This window comes from Amphiura filiformis, unplaced genomic scaffold, assembly GCF_039555335.1.
Source record: "Amphiura filiformis unplaced genomic scaffold, Afil_fr2py scaffold_119, whole genome shotgun sequence".
NCBI lineage: Eukaryota > Metazoa > Echinodermata > Ophiuroidea > Amphilepidida > Amphiuridae > Amphiura > Amphiura filiformis.
In genome coordinates, this window is record NW_027305583.1 from 183157 (window position 1) to 205147 (window position 21991).

The 21991-nt window shown below is 36.8% G+C and overlaps 1 protein-coding gene across 1 annotated transcript; it reads left to right on the plus strand.

Annotated features, from left to right (window-relative positions):
- Positions 1-451: 451 nt before the first annotated feature.
- Positions 452-21090, plus strand: LOC140145037 (cytidine monophosphate-N-acetylneuraminic acid hydroxylase-like). The gene is made up of 5 exons (XM_072166828.1): positions 452-1559; positions 4986-5214; positions 10027-10118; positions 10748-10857; positions 20896-21090. The coding sequence occupies exons 2-5, from the start codon at positions 5003-5005 to the stop codon at positions 21088-21090; spliced, it is 609 nt and encodes a 202-aa protein (XP_072022929.1). The 5' UTR covers positions 452-1559; positions 4986-5002.
- The last annotated feature ends 901 nt before the right edge of the window (positions 21091-21991 follow it).

Genomic DNA, 21991 nt, shown 5'->3' on the forward strand with positions numbered 1-21991 from the left:
ATTGCGACTTTATTCATATTTTGTTGTAGCAGGTCTGATATTACACAGTTTTCCGAATACCACGAGTCAATCCGATCGGTTGAATTCACGCGCCTGTATAAACTCCACGCACGATTGGTTCTATGTCCTTGTCTACTACAAAAGCAATATTGATTGATTCCGTGGCTTCCACACAGACGAATTTTGACAAAATATTTTATATGCGTTTTTGTACTATTTTCGTGGATTTGACCGTTTGCAACGTTGATATGATATGATTGTCATGGCATTTGGAAGGGAATGATGTAAAGTTTGTACACTGAAAAAAACAGAAGTATCTGTCTGCTGGAGGTATTCTTTAAGACAAAAAACTACCCGACTTTGTACCCAAAAATTGAGCAATCTGTTTTGTTCCAAAAATCACATTTCTTCACTCATTTTCGCTAAAGCGAAATCTGATAATGATAGATTGGACCCTTCACAACCAGAAAACATTTATTATGTGTCATTCGAAACTTAATAGCATTGCAAAATTAAATAAACACAAGGTTATCTCCACATAATTTGTACAATTTCACAGAGGATAGACAGATGCACTCAGAAAAAAGAAACCAAGGCCTGTATCTGTGACCGGCCGGTTGACTGTACCAAAATCAATCGATTGAGATACCTAGCACTTGAGATGACTTGAGAGTCCCAGTTATATAATAGATGCGGTTGATTGATGGCCCGTATAATGGGTGGGGCTATTTTCCATATTTGGATTCATGACGCAACTCATCGACTGGTTTGGTTTGGTTTGGTCACTGTTTATTATAATGAGAGTGCACTGCTGGGGGTACTGTTCGAATGTGTAAGGACCAACGCCTGACGGCGTTGATTATACTGCTAATTATTGCGTTGGTCCTGTATAGAGGCCTTGCATGTGACGTATCATCCCGTAAATATGGCGGACTACTCAAATGCATTCAACAAAAGCATGATTGCAATCTACCGTGACAGTTCGTCTCACACACATAAACCTGCTCTACGATCAAATAGGTTGATGACAACATTTAATTGAATGGACTGCACTCCGCCATAACTACGGTGAAGGACACCGGTTCAAATCCTTTGTTTGGAGCCAATCGATAAATTGATGCAGGGCCTCTATGGACTACACTGGCCTGGTCCAGGCCTGGTCCTTTGATTTACTTGATTAGCGCCACCACATGTAATCATTGAATCAGGGAATACCAATCAATTATCGTTTCCAGCACACACGGTTATGAATCGATCATCGATGTTAGTTTAACACTATCGTGCCGCTTGCCGTTAAGCGGCGGTGCGCACGCGCATTACAGAGAATTGGGCACAATTAAGGCTTGCCATTGGCTGATACGTCATGCCACTTGTCGCAGCGGCAAGCGGCATGGAAGTATGACAGGGTCAATAGACCGGTGGTCGACGTGACATAAGTCAGCGCCGTGCAAGCCCGTGTTGATCATTGCATGTTTGCGTTGAAGCAGAGTTGAAGTCTCACACCCATACATCATTGTCAAACATTCAGGCACCAGATTGTTGAGTTGAGAGTCCAATTGGTAAGTTAATGCAAATGAATTTTGATTATCCTTAGACTCGCCCAACGTGCCAACGGCAACGCCCCAACCTCACAAATTGCTACGATTTTATTTAAAGCTTACTCGTACTGGATCATCATGATCATGCATGCATGATCAGGAACTGAAAATCAAAGGTTGCATAATTCGACAGGAAAGAATAATGAAGTACAGGATACATTAATTTTTCATTTGGGTCACGGTATCCACGTATAGGAGCCAATTCCCCATGCAATTGAATAGAGAGTTGCTTGCTGACAGTGCAATTATCATGATTATCAGTACAGTATGTATGTATGTATCCCAGACAAACCTTAGTTAACACATATTTGCTAGTCAGCCAAATTCACCGAAAATGTCAATGCATATGTACATAGAAATTTAAAAGAACTGGCCGAAGAAGGAAACCTACATAAATATGTTTTCTATACTTCACTTGACCCAAAAATATGATTTTTTATGGTGATAAGACAATCGCACATGGAATTTTAGAGGGATTTTGATAGCAGTTCCATTAAAAAAAAGGCTTTTTAAAAGCTGCTATCATAATGAGACTAAGATCTAGAAACACCCCCGAAATGCCGTTTTTTGGAATTTTGCTACCTTAATCTTTTTGATGAAAGTCAATCTTTGACGAGATGTAACTTTGCTACGGAAAGTGCTATGAAAAAAAAGTTTTCAGTTTTGGCTTTGTTTACTCAAGGGCTTGAATTTGATATATAAAATGATGCAGTTTGATGGCAAATTTGAATTCACCTAGCATACCTATTTATCAATCGCTGAAAACAATATAAAACAAAAGAATTTTAACACTTTCTTTACCAATATCTCAAAATCAATATTAGCCACATCCGACTCATTTCCCTTGATCGTGTCACATATGCCTATTGTACATCTGTAGGTATGCCAGGTGAATTCAAATTTGCCATCAAACTGCATCATTTTATATCAAATTAAAGCCCTTGACTATTAAAGAAAGCCAAAACTGCATACTTTCCGTAGCAAAGTTACATCTTGTCAAAGATTGACTTTCATCAAAAAGATTCAGCTAACAAAACAGCATTTCGGTGGTGTTTCTAGATCTTAGTCTCATGATGATGATAGCTAGTCCCAGTAACTGAGAATGTGACGACATTTACATATACATTTGGGTATTATCTGGTACGATGGGACTATGATGGATTTTGATTCTCACAAACCCAAGACGAAATCTAGGACCTGGACCACCCCAAGGCAAGCAAGTTAAAAACATTTCAATTGATTGAAATATAAGTTAATTATAACCATGTCCATTATTTTGGGATACAGGAGGTCAAGTACTACCATGGATAATATTTAATTCAGGTCCCATATTTTTACAACAAACAAACAACAGAACAGTACGACGGCAACTTCGTGACCTCTTTTGTTCGATAGAACATTTTTACGGGTTGGTGAACAAGGGTTACGTAACTAAATGTTGAAAATTTGGCCGGCAAACATGTTTTAGCAAAATAGCTCCAGAAATGGGAGACTTGGCTCGTTTTTTGCTTAAATTGCATATCATGATCACGGATAAGATACCAAACATTTGTGCAAAGAACAAAAAACGAGTAAAAGTTGAATAATATTTATTTATTTATTTATTTATTTCTTATTTAACCTGGGGTGACCAATCAATGCACTGGCACTGTTCTCCCTTGGTTCCCAGGTGGCACAAGGCCATACATATAATACACAATAAAAACGGCATATAAAACATTATATCATACAATTGCACATATTACAACAAATTACATCAAGAGCAATACAGTAAAAACATCATTTAAGGCATAGGTCATAAGATTGCACATTACATCAAAAGCATCAAGGAAATATACAAACAGTAGAGAAAAAAGATTTTTTTTTATGACAAAACACAATGGATTAAGGTATCTGGGGCCAAAGCTGGAGCAACGTCAGATCTGACCCAGCATATCCAAGAACAAGAAACAGAAGCGCAGGGACATAACTGGAAGGAAAAGAACATCCCTGCACCCAAGACATGCTACCAGCAGGCAAACACCGTCTGACCTAAACCAGTGTAAAGACCTGGATGAAGCCCTGACCACCACCATTGAAAATAAAGAAGCTTGAACATGTCCAAAGTGGCCGGGAAAATGAGAAAAATTGCATACATGTCACGATCACCAAAATGGTTATATCTACAACTATGAGCAAACGCCGGTCGTATGCTTTTCTGTAATGATAGATATTAACTAACTTGAGCTTGTATTAAATTTTTAGCGAAAATGATTGGTGGAATAATCGAGTCGTAGGTTGGAAAGTTGCTCTCAAAACGGCCCGTGTCTCAATCGTGCGTGTCCCGTTAGTGACAAGTGTCACTAGCAAAATAGCAGCCGGCCTTGTCATTATATCGAATAATAATCGTCAGAATCGTCCAGTTAACTCCAGTGATATTTATTTATTCAAGCAAAATACTGCATTGACTTACAAAATATTGAAGTCAATATAAAAAGTAATATCATCTCATTTGGCTGAACTTAAAAGCAGTTTTAAAAATATTATTGTTGATCGAGTCCCTGAATGAGAAATAAGATTGCAAAAGAAACGAGTATGGTATACAGCAGGTTGTGATGGTCTAGTGGTTGACACCGTGGTTTGAAGTGCCAGAGGTTGAAGGTTCGAATCCTACAGCATAAACTGTTTGTAAGTTCAGTCAAATGGCTTGAAATTACGTTTTATATTGACTTCGATATTTTGTATGAATAAATAAATATCACTGTAGTCAACTGGACGATCCTGACAATTATTAATCGATTATATGGACAAGGCCGGCTGTTAATTTTCCTACTGACACTGGTCACTAATGGTCACGCACGATTGCGAGGGGAAGCCGTTTTGAAAGCAACTTTCCAACCTACGACTCGATTATTCCACCAATCATTTTCGCTGAAAATTTAATACAAGCTCAAGTTAGCTAATATCTATCATTACAGAAAAGCATACGACCGGCGTTGGCTCACAGTTGCAGATAACCATTTTGGTGATCGTGACATGTATTTTTTCTCATTTTGTAGGCTACTTCGCGCACAATAAACATTCATTTTCTCCACAATAATTGGACTTTTACATGTTACTGTTTGCCTTATACTCATGTTTCATATCTTATCTATGGGCTCAATATGGAAATGAAGGGAGAAACGACTCGTGTATTCCATTTTTTTGATGTTTTCTGAAAAACTGTATTTGCCACCTGATTTTCAACATTACGTTACGTAACAGCAGAGGTCACGCCGGTAAAAATTACCGGAAGTGAGCTAAGTTGCTGTCGTACTGTGAAGTAAAGAAAACACAGCCCAAAACAGGTTAGTGTCACTTTGAAATTTGTTATTTCACAGTGGCCATTAATTTTCTTTTTTTCAACAGGTACTTCATATCTCATCATGGTAGAGCAAGAGCACGTGGTTCTACTCACCTTCTCTCATGAAGAGACCACCAGTCTTAAGGATGGTGTGAATTTCATCACAAAGTCAGAGAATGAGAAGTATGTGGTATTCAATAATCCAGATGATGGTGAACTCAAGGCATGTCGCAACAAGTGTAAACATCAAGGCGGCACATTTATCAAAGATATTGAGGAAGCGCCAGAAAGCTGGTGAGTTGGTTGGTTTTTGTTACATGGTTAAACTGTGCTCGGTACTGAATACTAAATCTAATTTGTGACAAGATATACCATGCAATAGCATTAAACAAGGCTATAAAATGTATGTCCATATCTGTAGTGTAATCAGGCTCATTACAATTAAATAAGTGACTACAATATTTTTGTATGTGTACAGATTTTAGCTCAAACTTAACACTGTTCTATTTAGAATAACATACTTTGAACATTCCTGCCATAAGGTATATTGCTGATACCAATTGATAGGCAAAAGTGATGCATGCTGGGAATGAAAAGTGCTCAAATTGGCTGTTGCGGGTGATGAATAACTTTTGAGCCCTTTTCATTCCCAGCATGTATCATGTTTATTATCAGCAATATACTGTACCTTATTGACTGAAGTCACTGAACCGCTAATGTGGCATGTTTTGGTTTTGCCAATAGAAGTCCTATAGTTAGTAACAAACACATGTTTTATAGTTTTGGTGATTATTTGGGTCAATTCTCATTGATGCTCAGTTTGGAATGTGAAATGAATTCTCAGGCCAACAAAATGTTATTCAATGTAAGACATATATTTCCAACTAAAGCAGGCCTGGAAATTGTGTTTATTTCCTGGCAAGAGAAAAAAAATTCCCTGCATCTTTATTTGCAGGATTTTCCACCATTTCTTACAATTCTTTATATACAGAAAAGCAAAATTTCCCTCCAAATGACCAAATTTTCCTGCAAGGAGATTGTAGAATTGCCTTGTTTTTCTAAGGCCTGTCCATTGGTGGACACAAGATATGCATTGATGAGCACAGACAGAACATAGCTCATATCATAATCTAGGCCTGCTAAGAAAACGCGATTTTGGAGGCCAAGAAAACGCACCCCGATTTTCCAAAAAACGCAAAATCCAATTTTTTTTTAATGATGGTAGCACTTGATGTTAGGTCCAGTGACTCTCCAAATCCGCGAACAATAATTACAAATCGCAACAAAAAAAGATTTTAGATTTTTTCAAAAATGTCAAAAAAACGCAATTGGAGCCATAATCAAAATAAATAGAAGTCTGCATATTTATAAAATATCAGTATGCTACATCCCAAATGAAACAATCATGGTTTTGCTTTAAGGAAAAGATACCACATCCTTTCTGAAAATTGGAAACGATAGTAGGCCCACAGAATATCAATTACTGTAAAAGTGTAAATTTTCACGCTACATTTATTTTTGCACTTTTCAGGTTTCAAGTGCAGCTACCACAAAAATAACAACATGCGAATATATTCCTTTTGTGTACAATGTAAGGAAGCTTAAAATTGCAAATTCAACAACTTGGGCAATACGGTACCGATGCGAAAATTTCAACTTCACGGTACTTACTTTAGTATAAATTCAAGAGAAATGAAAAATTATGTGTATATGTGTCTTATCAATGCTTATGGGGTAAAAACATATGTTCTAACTGCTAATTGTTGCTGCAAGATACAACATCATCTGCTGTGTCACAGTTCCATATTGATGGCAATACCTCATTAAAAACAGGAAGTGGTCAACTAGGACTCTGCAGGCTCACAGTGAGCTTGCCTAGTAAAAGGAAGCAGCTATCAAAATGTTTCATGGATTGTTTCATGAAAATAAACCAGGCATGTTAAAATTAGCTAATTTTTGCAATAATGCCTTAGCTAACAGTAACATAGACTCTGAAGACAAGAGTATACACATGTATGGTTAGATAGAACAATTGTGAATGAGGAAGAATACTTTGATTAAATTCTATTTTGCTTTATTATTTTGTTCTTGACATGCTCTGACATACATGTAGTAGGCCGATAAATAGTTTAGTACTACAAGACCCTGCTGCACTTTTGGTGAAATTGGGATTTTTGTACCGAACGAATACTGGGAATATTTTTAAAACTAAGTCACATCTGGTATAAAGTTTGCACTAAAAGTAAAGGGACCTCAAAATTAAAAACCATAGAAGTGGGTTACCGCAAGGACCTATCTACAAATTTTGCATAAAATTAGGGGTGCTATATAATACAAGAAGTGGCGGTGCGAGGAATATTTTTTTGTTGGAGGGGGGGGGGCAAACTGAATTTCAGGGTGGTTGGAAACTCCACACTTGATAGTGTCTACCAGAGTAGTCTTATCGCTACCGTAATGCCAGGTTTAGGAAAAAACTTATGGAAATATTTTTCCTTGTGGCAATACAAAACAATGTTCAATTCAAAGAAAAATGTTGCACACAACATAAGAAATTGGTGTAAATTGATTTTGCAGGGTTGTAAACATGTAGCACTATCAAGCTAAAATAACATCATGCCTCATTGTCAAGTTCAATAACCTCCATTCAATAATCATTATTCTAAAGCTGAGTTTTTGTACCCAACACATACAAAGCTCATAAATATGTGTTTATTTGCACATTGGGGTCAAAGAGCCCGGGGGGGGGGCATTCCAACTTTGGAGGTGATGCGTATGTAGGGCTGTTAAGACCCCCTTTTTCAGCACCCAAAGACCCCATATTTTTTTTACGAACACATGCTCTGTCACCCGAAGACCCCCTATTTTTCCATTTGATCTGTCACCCAAAGACCCTTACAAGTTCAACTTGAACAGCAACTTTCATTTTTCACTGATTTTGTTACTTATTTAAAAAAAAATGAAAATTGAAGCCATTTAGAACTAGAAATTCGATTTTCGAGGTTTTTGTGGCGCTGTTTTGGCTCTCACCCAAAGATTCACATTAAAAAAAGGTCATGTTCTCACCCAATGACCCCCATATGTTAATTGGGTGGGTTACCTGAATGGATGACTCCATATGAAATCTACATACATATAGGCCTATACATGTACCTCTGTATGGGAGATTAGGATCATGTGATGTTTCCTTATTGCACCCTTAGGGCCTACAGCCCTCGAATTAACCCACGGCACCCATGGCATTTTGCTGTGGATGCCCATCCCCACTGCCGTAATGCCCTCAAAATAAGTCATTTACCCAAGGCAGTCACTTGCCGTGCCCTCTAATCAAGTTGCCATCGGTGCCCCAGCCCTGCCCCTTCATTATAAAATCATTTATCTATGTTTGTGTGTGTTTTCTTCACTTTTGAAATTGCCTTGGTGCCCTTTTCAAATTTACACAGTTGCCATGATGCTCTCTTGAAATATTACAAACTGCCGTGCTGCCTTGCCTTTTCAGTGAAAATCCAAGGCAATTATCAACTTGCCCTAAAAAAGTTGCTGTGCCCCTTCAGATCCTTAATTCGAGGGCTGACCCTTGACATTGAATTGATTAAGATTGGGGATGTTTTTGATATCATTTGGAAGCATGTTCCAATCCGGTATTGCACTGTTAAGTAGTGTTGCAGCTGAACTTTAGATTTTAGGCACATGGAAATCAAAAGCCGCCTTCTGGTATTGTAATTATGAATTTCAGACGTTTTAGTAAAAAACTGGCACAAATAGGGTGCACATGACATAATTTTAAAAATGTTACTCAACACTCTACATTCAAAAAATTCAGACTGCCGAGTTCAGTTTCACCAATATGTGTCAGAGGTTCTAGGTTCAAAATATAGCGCAACATTTTATTTTAAGTGATTTAAAGTTTGTTTTTGAGCTGTTGACTACATGTAAGACCGGAATACCATGAAGAAGTGACATTGAATTAAAGCTGAACACGGAATTTTGCGACAGTTTTGGTTAAGACAGCTGCCATTGTGATACATAAATTTCATCCTGAATTGGCCTTTTGAATAATATTCTTTGTAATTGCTTCCCCAGACACAGATTGGTCAATGTTAATACCCAGATATTTCACAGACTCCTGGCCAGAGCATTCAACAGAAAAATTGTCAACATTTTTTTATTTTCCTTTTGGAGCCAAAGATAATACATTCAGTCTTTCCGAGATCATAGAGATGTAAAGACAGTTTGTTGTCTACCAGCCAATTGCCACGCTGCAAGACTCAAGAACTTGGCCTCATTTTTGTCATATGACACTAGGACCATTATGAGAAATTAGGATTGTAAGTAAGTACTGTCGTCTGCACACAACATCAATTTACAGTTTGGGTATATACTTTAAAATATGATCTTATCATGTGACATAAAAGAGTGGCCCCAGTATGCTACCCTGGGACACACCACATGATATATTAAGAGATTGAGAATCAGCATTGTTATGTTAATGCTCTTTTTAAAAGGTATCACCATGCAGATCGACAGCCTTATCGCCCATTTTTCCTTGCAAAACCTTAGTTAGAGATTCATTTTGGTATCAGATGAAAGCTTTACCACAGTGGATGAGCGAGCTAGCATATTTTTCTATCGTCGCTTTACAGTGCTGAGGTATAGGGTTCAAGCACAACCATTCCCAGATAACTTTACGTACAATCAATACTCGCTCTTGCAGCTTTAACACTAATTTCCTCCTGCATCTAAAACTGAGTATATTCATGTGTCATGTCTCATGTATTGCATATGATAAATTAAGGTATTGAAAGAATGAATGGCGCAATAAAATGGTCTGAGTAGTCAATAAGCTCCTTCCAATAAATCCGAACACCGACCCATTACCCCAGTAAAATTTATGAGATATGTTTTTCATTAAGATGGTGTGAACAAAACGTGTTCAAAATGGAGCCACCACTAGCCTATTTGGGCATTATTATACACGTTTTTGCTCCTCCTATCAAAACCGCCTCGAATCTGGAAACTAAGTGTTTTAATGAGTACATCTGTTGGCCTTAATGAAAGATGGAATATGGAAAGATCTGACCGCCCTTCTTTTTCCTTCCTTTCACCTAGTGTTATGAAATGTACTAAGCATGGATGGAAACTAGATGCCAAAACCATGAGATATGTCAACCCACCTGACAGTTTTAGCCAAGAACAGCTAGGTAAGTAATACATTGAATTCAAGATTAACATGCCCTAAGAGTTCTTACATTGTATAGTAGGCAGCAAGAAGTGTACTAGTCATTGTCACATAGTCAGATCCTTGTTAGAGAAAAAAAACACTATTGATGGTAAACTTACGTTATATCATATGCGGAACAAGTTTCATTGGAAAGGAAGGAAGTTGTAACAGTGTTGATTACGTTTCACAAATAGGTACATGTATGTATATCAAATCAATGTCAGTTTTACTCTGGACACTTCCACTATTATTACAGGGGATCAGCATTTGAAACTAGTTACCTTAGTACTAGTATATCATTTTTGGGCGCTGTACATTCACAGACTCCTCTGATTGAATTCAGAGACCGAATCTGTGAAATCACATACCTGGTTCTGTGATTTCAAATACTTTTCACTTGTTTCAATTTTGGCAGCAAGTAAAACACTTAGGCAGTCTGTTTGGTACATTAGATAGATAAATGAGCTTTTGTTTTGCTTCAATATCATTTTGGCAAATTAAAATACAGCACATTGTTACTGACTTGTGAAAGTCATCTTTTTCAATGCTTTTTTTCTTTTGATAAGTGTTATAATTTGCAAGGTGTTGCTTTTATTTCTCATCATATAGTGGCGGAGATAGACGATCAGGATCGGTTAAGTTTAGTTGAATTGCGTCCACCTCAACCGTGGGAGTTCAATGCACGAGACCCTCAACCTCTTAAAGAAGGAGAAGTCAAGGTGGGTGCTATATACTGTGCCAAAAAAGTATCCTTACACTTGGAAGAAAAATCCTAATTTTAAAACTAAACCATATTTGGGTAAATTCATTTGTTTAATAGATGCCCTAACTAATCCGACACATTATGACACCCCATTGAATCCAATGTGACTTCAAGAAGCAAAGTTACAAGCATTTGATTAGACGAAGGTCCAGTTTTTAAATGACAATTTCGCCTATTCAAAACTCGACGGACTAGACATCTGGTTTGAGAGGGGTGAATGGCTAATTTATGCATGCCTTTATTTGATAACACTGAAAAGGAACAAAAGAAAACTGAAACAAATGAAATGACAAATAAAATGAAAGTTATGAAAAGTACAGGGAAGTAAAAACTGAAATAAAAACTGCTTTAAATAATGCTTCATTGAAGAAACTGTGTTGTCTCTTTGTTGCGCTTGTTTGAATCTTTTTGCGCCTTGTATAGGCCAGTTTGTCACTTTTAAAACTGGATGACCTTTGTCTATTCAATTGCTTGTAACTTTACTTCTTGAGGTCATTATTATCCTTTTTGACTCTTTGCTTTTGTTCATTCTTTTGTTTTTGCAGTGTATCACTTAGCGCATTGATCTTTTTGAAATAGCACTTTAAAAGCTCTTATATGTATGTATTTATTCAATGTGGTGTCATAATGTGCAGGACGCACCATTAGATTCTCAGGGGGGGGGGGCATGGGAGTTTGGGTCAGGCAGAATTTTTTTTTCTCGCCGCCGAAGGCGGCGGAATTTTTTTTTTTTCGCCTCCAAGAGGACCAAATTTTGTTTTTTCAATGTTAATGTACATTTTTATACAAAGTTGGGTGGGGGAATTTTTTTTTTTACTCATCAGTGAGGCAAAATTTTTTTTTTTTTCGCCTCACTAGTGGGCAAAGTTTTTTTTTTTTCTCACTAGTGGGCAAAGTTTTTTTTTTCAAAAACTCCCATGCCCCCCCTGGAAATCTAATGGTGCGCCCCTTATCAAGGAAACCTGATAGACTGATCTCTTAACTGCTATTAAGCGCTGCCGCTACTCCTTAAAAATAATCTATTTTAGTGACAACTAAACGCCTCCTTTTAAATACACCTCTACAACTAACTTCCAGCAAGTTTGGCGATCTTTTCTTTTAGACCACCCAAACTGTTTAGGATTAACAACTTATAAGTTTCCTTTAACGCTTTTTGAAATTAAAATAAAAAAAAAATATTTACGAAATTAAAAAGTACATGTAGCCATATTGTAGTATTTTTTTAAATATATATCTGGACCAATTTAAACATCACACATTGTGTCACTAAAGTTAATATACTATAGGCCTATTAATCAGCAGCCGACTAATAAAATTTGTTGCCCATAATATAAATGATATTGAAGCATTAAAAGGGAATTTCGTGATCCACAGCCTCATCCCCCACTTTTCTCAAAAAAAGTTGAGATTTTTATATCACTGGAATACTCTGGCTACATAATGTTTATGTACAAAATATTTCTTGCAGATTAATTCGTTTAGCAAAGATATCGTGAAATTTGAATTTCGTTCTGGTGCACCAGAACGAAATTACAACGCATTGTCTATGGAGCAGTGTAATACACATAATCATGCATAACTCGCAAACGCAAAATCGGAATCAACTGAAATTTTGGGAATAGGTTTTTTCGTGGATATCTAATGAAAAATGACATAAATAGAGGATGCTAGGATCACGAAATACTCCTTTAATATGAATTGTTAGCATCATTGCAGTTGAAAGAAAGATGATTACTTTTGCACCTGCAGTTGTAAATGTCTTGCAAACATTAAGTAAATATAAACTGCTGATTGTAAACTATGGTACATATGCATGTTAAGTATGTACCTTGGATGTAATTGCAAAGAAAACACAATTTGATACTAAGTTTTGCCCAAAAAAACATATAAAAACATATATGAGATTGCATGGCCTACTTTGTGTAAACCAATAGCAAGAGAGCAGTGATAATGTGTGGTAACCAAATCTTTGAAACAAATGTTTGAAAGTGTTTTTGACATGCATTTGGATTTTTTAAAGCTGTTCAGTTGAATATGTCATGTAAAAAAACATATAACATGTATAACTAGGCACCAAAATCATTGAAATTGGGAGTGCTTTGACCTTTGTCACATATCTGCCCATAGTAACTTAAGGTCGCTGACAGGCCACACTATACTTTTTTGGATTCCTTATGATCAGATGAGTAATTTGGTATATTTTTAAAAGAATTGGGACATTTATAATTTTGACCCCTGTTTGACCTTAATTGACCCCTAACAAAAATGCCCAACACTTAAAAGAGGGCAGCCTAAGCTAAATTTGTTCAATATCCTTCAGGCATGTCAAAAACGCACTTTCAAACCATTGTTCCAAAGATTTAGTCACCACACATTAGCACTGTTCTCTTATTGTGTGACCCTTAAGGGTATCCGTAGGGAGAACAGTAAGTGATACGGCCAGGTCTGGCCAGGTGCATGTTTGTTCGCGGTCTACAGGTGTAACTAGGTTGTTGTATATTCTATCATTTTTCTGGTGTGTTAACTGTGATTACATCTAGACACCAGTTTAGTTTTTATTTGAACGGGACCCTAATTTAATGAGAAAAACGCCGAAAAAGAGAGGCCCGGCAAAAGCCGATTTGCAGACAATTTTGTAGCTACAGACAGCTCGTATTCCATATAACAACTATGGAAACCAATCAGTGCCAGAAGTGTTGATTTATATTTCATCCACTTAGGTTTGGCTTAACCCACTAAAAGGTAAAACTTTAAGGGCTGGGGTATGAACGTTTGGACAGTATTTATTGTGGGACATTAGAGCACATCAGACATATTGAATTGCATTCTGAATACGAAGAATGTCATTCTGATATCAAATAATTTTGATTTTTTGAAATTCGCAATTTAATACACATTTTATGGCAAATCATTAAAAATTGATATTTTTGATATTTAACGGTACTTGAAGTAAACTTTATAAATCTGATGATTTATACTTAAAGCGTATGTAGGTGGGATGAAGAGCCGACGATCAATTGAAAATTTTGACCTTTCGTATTGAAGATATGGTTTTTTTTTCCCAAAAAAAAAAAAAAAAAAAATTAGGTCTTTTTGGGAAAAAAAAAACATATCTTCAATATGAAAGGTCAAAATTTTCAATTGACCGTCGGCCTTTCCTCCCTGCTACATACACTTTAAGAATATGTCATTAGATTTATATAATTTACTTCGAGGACTGTTATATACCAAAAATTTGAAAAATATCATATTTTTATAATTTGTCATGAAATTTGTATTATATTGTGATTTTCAAAAAATTAAAATTATTTGATATCAGAAAGACATGCTTCGTATTCAGAATGCAATTTGATAGGTCTGAGGTGCTCTCATGTCCCACAAAAAATACTATCGAAACGCAATAAACGCTCATTTTAGATCCCTTAAGGCTGATCATTTTAATTATAAATGTAGTGTGTGTGTAAAAGTATATTTCTCAAAATGGAGGAGCGCGCCTATGATCATTGTCCGTTCTGTCTACATGGTCTATGATAATTGTTTTCTTACCGAAATATATTCACTTAACGCAGACCACGGTTGCCAAACAAATGAGGGCAAACCGCGGGTCAAATCATTGAAAAGTCGCCCAATATTTTTTTATCAACCGTTGGTTTCTATGAGATAAAAACTACCAGAAGTCGCGTAAGCCAATGTTGAGAAGTTATGCAATATTTTTCTTAACCATCAATTGGTGTCTATAGGACAGGAAATTGTCGCGAGGAAAATCTTCAAAACTCGTCATATTGACCTAGGCCTATTACATCGCGGGTTTGGCAACCCTGCAATATATACAGTTATATAACATCGCACCGCATTGTGAGGTGAACGAACTGAATGTTGACATTGTATTCAGGATTTAAAACAAGAACTGTCTTTAAACAGACAATGCGGTTGGTATAAAACATAGCGTGTGATATCATGATATCAACTTCAAAATCTAAAACAAAAGTAAAGAAATAATTTAGGGCGAAATAAATAAACAGCGTACAGCAGGTGCTATCTTGTCAATAATGATAAGAGGAACATGAAAAAAACCAGCAGAGAGCATGCACCCCAGTAAAGAGTTAAATAAAGCAAGGAAAAATCATAATGTGCAGAAGGCCTACTTTTCGGATGATATTCACAGAAACAAAAATAAAGAACTAAAGATCTAAAAACAAAAGTAAAGAAAATGAGGGCGAAATAAATAAACAGCGTACAGCATGTGCTGACTTGTCAATAACGATAAGAGGAGCATGTACCTCAATAAAGAGTTTAAATAAAACAAGGAAAATCATAATGTGCAGGAGGCCTACTTTTCGGATGATATTCACAGAAACAAAAATAAAGAACTACGTTAGTACGTTTAAAAAATTATATAATTTGAAATTAAATAATGCAACATCATACATAAAAATGTGACATGTGTCTGATGATAATTATACACTTCGACCAAAAATAAAAAAAATACTTAACACGCGACATAAATAAACAGCCATCTATCAAGAATGACAAGAGGAACATGAAAAAAAAAAAACACCTTATATATGAGAGCATGCACCCCACTAAAGAATTGCTTTAAAATAAAACAATGAAAAATCATGACATGTGAAATGTATGTTGATACACTTATACATAATACTCAAGGGTGAAATAAAAAACACCTTATCTACCGATATTTCCACAGTTAAACATACTCAGTGATCACTTGTACTAAAACAAAAATAAAGAAATACTTCACAAATGATAAGAGGAACACATAAAAAATAAATAAGCGAGGATGTCCCAAAAAAGAATTAGTAAAAGATAAAATAATGATAAAACGTACAAGAAGGAGCAAAATATTTGTCGCAAAAACTTATTAAATGCTCATTTGCTCTAAGATATTTAATGTTTGCAATTTACTCCTAGTTTATCATTTATTTATTATTTATCTAGGCTTATATATCTTTTATTTATTTATCTATTAATGTATCTATTTATCAATTTATTTCAATATCATTATTATTAAGTGCCTATTTATAATGATATTTAAATCTATCAACATTATGCTTACGTCATCCAGGAGTTATTATCCCACTTGAAATCGCCATATAAACACAAATTAATAAAGAAATACACAATGGGTGAAATAAAAAGCATGATCTATCTTTTCAAGAACTAGTGCACCTGCGGCTGTGAGAGCCCTGATGCTGTGAGAGCACTTATTGGGGTATGGGCGCTTATTGGGGTATGGGCGCTTATTGGGGTATGGGCACTTATTGGGGTGTGGGCACTTATTGGCGTATGGGCGCTTATAGAATTCATTGCCAGCAAGTTTGGGCCCGATCGGACAAAGTTTGAAATGTACAAATCATTTGCAGCAATGCATTCTGGGTAGACATTACAGTGCATTTCAAATTGGGCAGATAGCCAAAAGCTGAATGAAACCCGCTTGGGCAGCTTGAAACGTGTTGTAGATTGTCTACTGGATTCTTTTTATCCACTTGCTGCTTTGTATCCACGTGGGGTATTTTCCCCATTTGACCTTTGACCTTGACCTCCGATGACCTTGAAAACCGCATGGCCAACATGCTTTTCCCGATACCTATCTATATGCGAAATTTCAGCGCGATGCGTCGAAGCACGGCGAAACGCAAAGCCGGACAGACAGATAGACAGAGACCGCTTATTATTTTATTAGTACTAGTGCGCCTGTAGCTGTAATAGCCCTTTAGCTATTAGGGGGTATGTGGGCGCTTATTGGGGTATATGGGCACTTATTGGGGTACGTGGGCGCTTATTGGGGTATGGGCACTTATTGGGGTATGGACGCTTATTGGGGTATGGGCGCATGATAGAAATCATTTTCAGCAATGAATGCTGGGAAAACACTATAGCATAATTTGCAGCAATGCATTCTGGGTAGACATTTACAGTGCATTTCAAATTGGGCAGATAGCCAAAAGCTGAATGGAATGACCTTGTCACCTGCTTGGGCAGCTTGAAACTTGTTGTAGATTGTCTAGTGGATTCTTTTTATCCACTTGCTGCTTTGTATCCATGTGGGGTATTTTTCCCCTATGACCTTAGACCTTGACCTCCGATGACCTTCAAAACTCAAGCGCGGCGGAACGCATAGCCGGACAGACACACACACAGACACACACACAGACAGACAGACAACGGCTATTATTTTAGTAGTATATATAGATGAAAAGAGGATATAAAAATATAACAGAGCATGTCCTATAAACATGATAAAGAATTATTTAAAATCGTACAAATGTGAAACATGTAATATGACATATACGTAAGGGATCTGGAATGAGCGTTTTGAGCGTTTCGACAGTATTTTTTGTGGGAAATGAGAGCACATCAGACATATCGAATTGCATTCTGAATACGAAGAATGTCTTTCTCATATCAAATAATTTTCATTTTTTGAAATTCACGATATAATGCAAATTTTATGACAAATTATTAAAATTTGATATTTTTCAAATTTTTGATATATAACAGTCCTCGAAGTAAATTTTATAAATCTAATGACATATTCTTAAAGTGTATGTAGCTGGGAGGAAAAGCCGACGATCAATTAAAAATTTTGACCTTTCATATTGAAGATATGGATTTTATTTCCCAAAAGACCTATTTTTGTTTGTTTTGTTTTGGGAAAATCCATATCTATTGCAGTCACTCCTCATCAAATGTTGACAAAGACAACAGTGGTTGTTAAAACGTACACAGTAAGTGCATTTTCTTGGATCAGATACTACGAACTCTGGTTTACTAGTTTACTCTACCGATCCTCAATCAATAACGATATCTGGGGGACCAATCACAAGCCAGATTCATTTAAAGATGCATTACATCATGACCAATTTTAGTTAGGCCAGAAATTGGCCTAACTCTCCATAGAATCCCGTGTTAAAAATGTTATCCGCAATCCAAAGTCAGTAGTCCACTTGGGAAGCTAACAAACAGAGGGAGTACGGTGACTGAAAAGATTAGATGTGAAAATCTATCAATTGTGCACAAATAATAATCAGAGTTTTAAGCTTAAATGCAATAGCCAGAAGCACAATTGGCAAGTGGAGTACGGAGAAGTCTAGCTACACCCTGGAAGGAAAAAAAACAGTATTTGAAACGAGGAAATGTGCAATATGACTTAATGTAATACATTAGAAAAGGCTTAAAAGGCAACTATTAGGCCCTGATTCATATTTAATCCTCATTTAGGCCTGTAAATTAGATTGTCTGTGTAAATTTAGCAGGATCCGACTTTTTATGATGACTTTCAAAATGTGTTACATTTCAGAAACACCAAGCTGTTTGTGAGGTGGCGTTAGCTGTATGGGTTATAGGTTGAACTTTTTACAATATTTCTGGAAAAAAAAATTCTGAAATCCATATATATTAATTTCTACAATGGATGTCGTCATCTGACCTTCTGCTTGCAGAAAGGGGAAGTTTTGAAGAACTGAGTTGTTTTCCCGGCCCCTGTCTGTACAGAAAGTCAGTGGGGGGTTATTTACTTGTGTGCACCCTAAAAGGCCCTTGTCATAACCAATGGTGGCGGCATGATTTTTCCCGTGCATGAGGGTTTAGGCCAAATTAAATTATATGTCTAAACTTGAGGTTGCATGTGTAAAACATGGTCTTTTTTAACGCATGTTTGGGGTATTGAAATGATATTTTTTTGGCTTGCACAATCATGGTAAAGATCCATGTCATACATAAGAGATTATAGGACATACAATACTTAGTAGGCCTAATGATAATGCGTAAACTTTGTACCTGTTAGGGAACTGAAATCAGACTGAAAACACAAACGTCATGGGAGGCTCTGTCTCGCCAGTTGCATTTACAAGGCCCTTGTTATAACCAGTGGTGGCGGATGACTTTTTTCTGGGGGGGGGGGGAAGGGTCACACAAGGTTCTGAACAGAAACGTCACATACGGACCAACCCACACTACCGAGAACCGCGAATGCCGAGAACCGCGAAAGCCGAGAACCGCTCTAGTTACAATATGAAATGTTCCCAACATTCTGGATATGTCAATTAAAGTTTGATAAATTTATTTATTTTGATAAGCTGATACAGTATTAGGAAGGGAAGTGAATGTTATCTTCATTTCCTCTGCTTACATTATATTGATATTTGAATGTCATAAGGGCTTTGTTATTACTATACTCTGATCAGCTCATAATAGGCAGGACTCATAACATCATGGATTGATATAGAATGGTGTATGCACAGCGAGGTGCATCACATACGCACTGCTTTGCGTATTGTGTGAATGATGCACGCTTTTGAGAATTTACGTGTGCATAAGCTGGAACTTAATTGTCTCGTGCAGTAACAAAATTCCAATGCTTATCGCCTATTAAATGTAAGAGCCCCGGGTAAGAGCTGACCATAGTATAGATGCTTTTATGATCTTCTTTCACAATTATTTATATGATATATAATTTATTATTATTTTCTACTCCTGGACAAAGAACAATCCTTCGTAATTAGGAGTAGTATCCTTGTAACAAGTCATTCTTCAGCTTCAACCACATTATTACTTTGACATTGCCCATTTCTTTTTGAGTTAGTGAGGCTGGGGATTTTTTTTGACAGTATGTTTACAGCCTCAAACATAATGTTATAGTGATTTATAATATATTACCGTAACCACTCGGGTATAAGCCCACCCCCCTAGATGGGCAATTTCACTTCAAAAATGGGGGCGGGCTTATAACCGGGGAGGGGCTAGTAGTTAAATTTGAAAATAAGAAACATCTTCCCCTTTTGTAATATGCCCAATCAACAATAATTTCTATCATCTTTGTTAATTTTTTTTAATTTGAACTACGGAATGTTAATTTTGAACTGATATTTTTAAAATATTTGTTCTTAAAATGTGAAAGAACAGCATTGATATGATTTAAGAACTAAGCCAAAATGACTACTGGGCTTAAATACCCGAGTGCACCCTTGTTCCCGAATGGTTTGAAAAATAGGGAGTGGGCTTATAGCCGAAGGTGGGCTTATATATACCCGAGTGGTTACGGTATTAAAATTCATTGTAAAACAATATGTTGTGCTTGTTTGACAATACAACTTCATTTGATTTGTCATATTATGTATGACGCTTCACTAGCAATAGACACAGGATACCAATGTACACTTTCAGAATGGGATAGTTACATGTTTTATGCAATAGGCATAATAAACATGATATAGGCATAATAAACATGATATAGGCATGCTTATAATTATATACAGGCATGAGAATTTCCAGTCAAAACTCTGGAACCAGTCTTTTTTGATGTCAAAATTCCCACAGTTTTATTTATTTTCAGCCCATTTTCAGGTGTTTTTGTCCAATTTTACACGCTTTTTCAGACTTTTTCATAAATGCGTAGTCCCATGCCTGTATATAGGCAGGTAAAATTGTTGATTGGGCAGTGATGCATATTGACAAAATATTTTCACGGTTGTTTGATGTGGTCATTTTTTCAATTTTCTAACAAAAATTGTATAATGTTCAATTCTAGACCTGGACAATACCAACAGGTATCACGCAGTAGTAAAGACATATATTTTTAGCCATTTTTAACATACATATTTGTTTGTTTGTCCCTTTATTCGTCTTTTTCTGCTTTGTTGTGGTAATTTTTAGTCTATAAACTGTATATTTGTGTGCAAATTGAGGGTGCTTTTTACATATATTTTAAATGTGATTTAGCCAAGTAATTCCTTACAATTCATGATAAAAAGTTTTTTTGAAAATGTCCATGCTATTTGTTGCTCTTTTTCTCATGTTTTAATGTTATTATACCAGTGTTTACTCCTTGTAAAGATGAAAACAAGAATAAAGATAAATAGCGCTCAGTGTTCACCTTTTCTTTAAAATGACGTAGTTTTACATGCTATCAAACAACCATGCAGAAAGTTTAAACCAGTAGTAAATTTCATATAATACTTGTTTTTGTCTTTAACAGTTCACCTACTTAGCCCATGCATGTATGGAGCTCAACTTCAATGGCACCATCATGTTTACAGATCCTTGGTTGACTGGGCCAGCTTTTGCCAGAGGGTGGTGGCTCCTTCATGAACCTCCTGCAGATTGGTTAGACAGACTGGAGAAGGCAGATTTCATCTATATTAGCCACTTGCATTCAGACCATCTCAGGTGAATTTTTAGTAGTTGTCACCCGTCGTCCAGGGGGGTTAGTGTCATTTTTTGCCAGCCACTTTGACGGGAAATCCCTGTCAGAAGCACCTAGCTCATTTTACCTCGACTAACGGAAATCCCTGTCAGAAACACCCAGCTCATTTACCTCGACTAACGGGAAATCCCTGTCAGAAGCACCTTTACTCAGGAGCCCGCTTAACCCCTCATTTGCGAAAAAACGTGCTCGGCACTTTTCCCCGACCAAACGGGAAAATTCCGTCGGAAGCCCCTGGAACAAGAACAAGGACAGAGTCTTAAAAAAGTGACGCGGGAAGAAAAAGCGCTCCAGGAAAGAATCGAGGAATTCAAAAAATTTCACGAGATCACGAAAGAAATTTTACTCGAGTCAAAAACCGAAGGCCATCGATTGCTCGTGTACTTTGGCGAAACATGGATTCCATTGACCCAAAAGCCACTGTGGTACACACTGCGCCAATGACCATTCCAAAGTACCAATTATCAATGTTTCGCTCATTCCTTCTAATTTCTTCCTCATTCAATTCCATTCTGACTTCCAGCGTGACCAGATCTTCGTCTAGGTTTTGCATTTTCGGCTCTTCGTCGGGGTTTTGATTTTTATTCGCCATCTCTTTTATTTCCACACGGTAAAACTAAATTCTAATTTTTTACTTCCTGGTGGCCGCCTCCGAAGCCCACGAACCCATGTTGTTGCTCAAGGACGTCAGCGTTTCTTTTTTTCCGCGCTCCATGCCGACCTTTTCGGCTTCCGCGCGAATCCCTCTTTCTCTGTCGGACGTCAACTCGATCAGATCGGCGCGAGTTCGGTGGGGTAACACACAGGCAGATTTTTTTTGAACTTACTTCCACAAAACACAGTTAAATTCTAGCTTTTTACCTCGCTC

What these genes read in the sequence shown, in the direction of transcription:
- LOC140145037 (XM_072166828.1), top strand. Translation starts at nt 5,003, where the DNA reads ATGGTAGAGCAAGAGCACGTGGTTCTACTCACCTTCTCTCATGAAGAG. An exon ending in GAGGAAGCGCCAGAAAGCTG is followed by an intron (nt 5,215 to 10,026) that starts GTGAGTTGGTTG and finishes CCTTTCACCTAG; the next exon opens with TGTTATGAAATGTACTAAGC. An exon ending in TTTTAGCCAAGAACAGCTAG is followed by an intron (nt 10,119 to 10,747) that starts GTAAGTAATACA and finishes CTCATCATATAG; the next exon opens with TGGCGGAGATAGACGATCAG.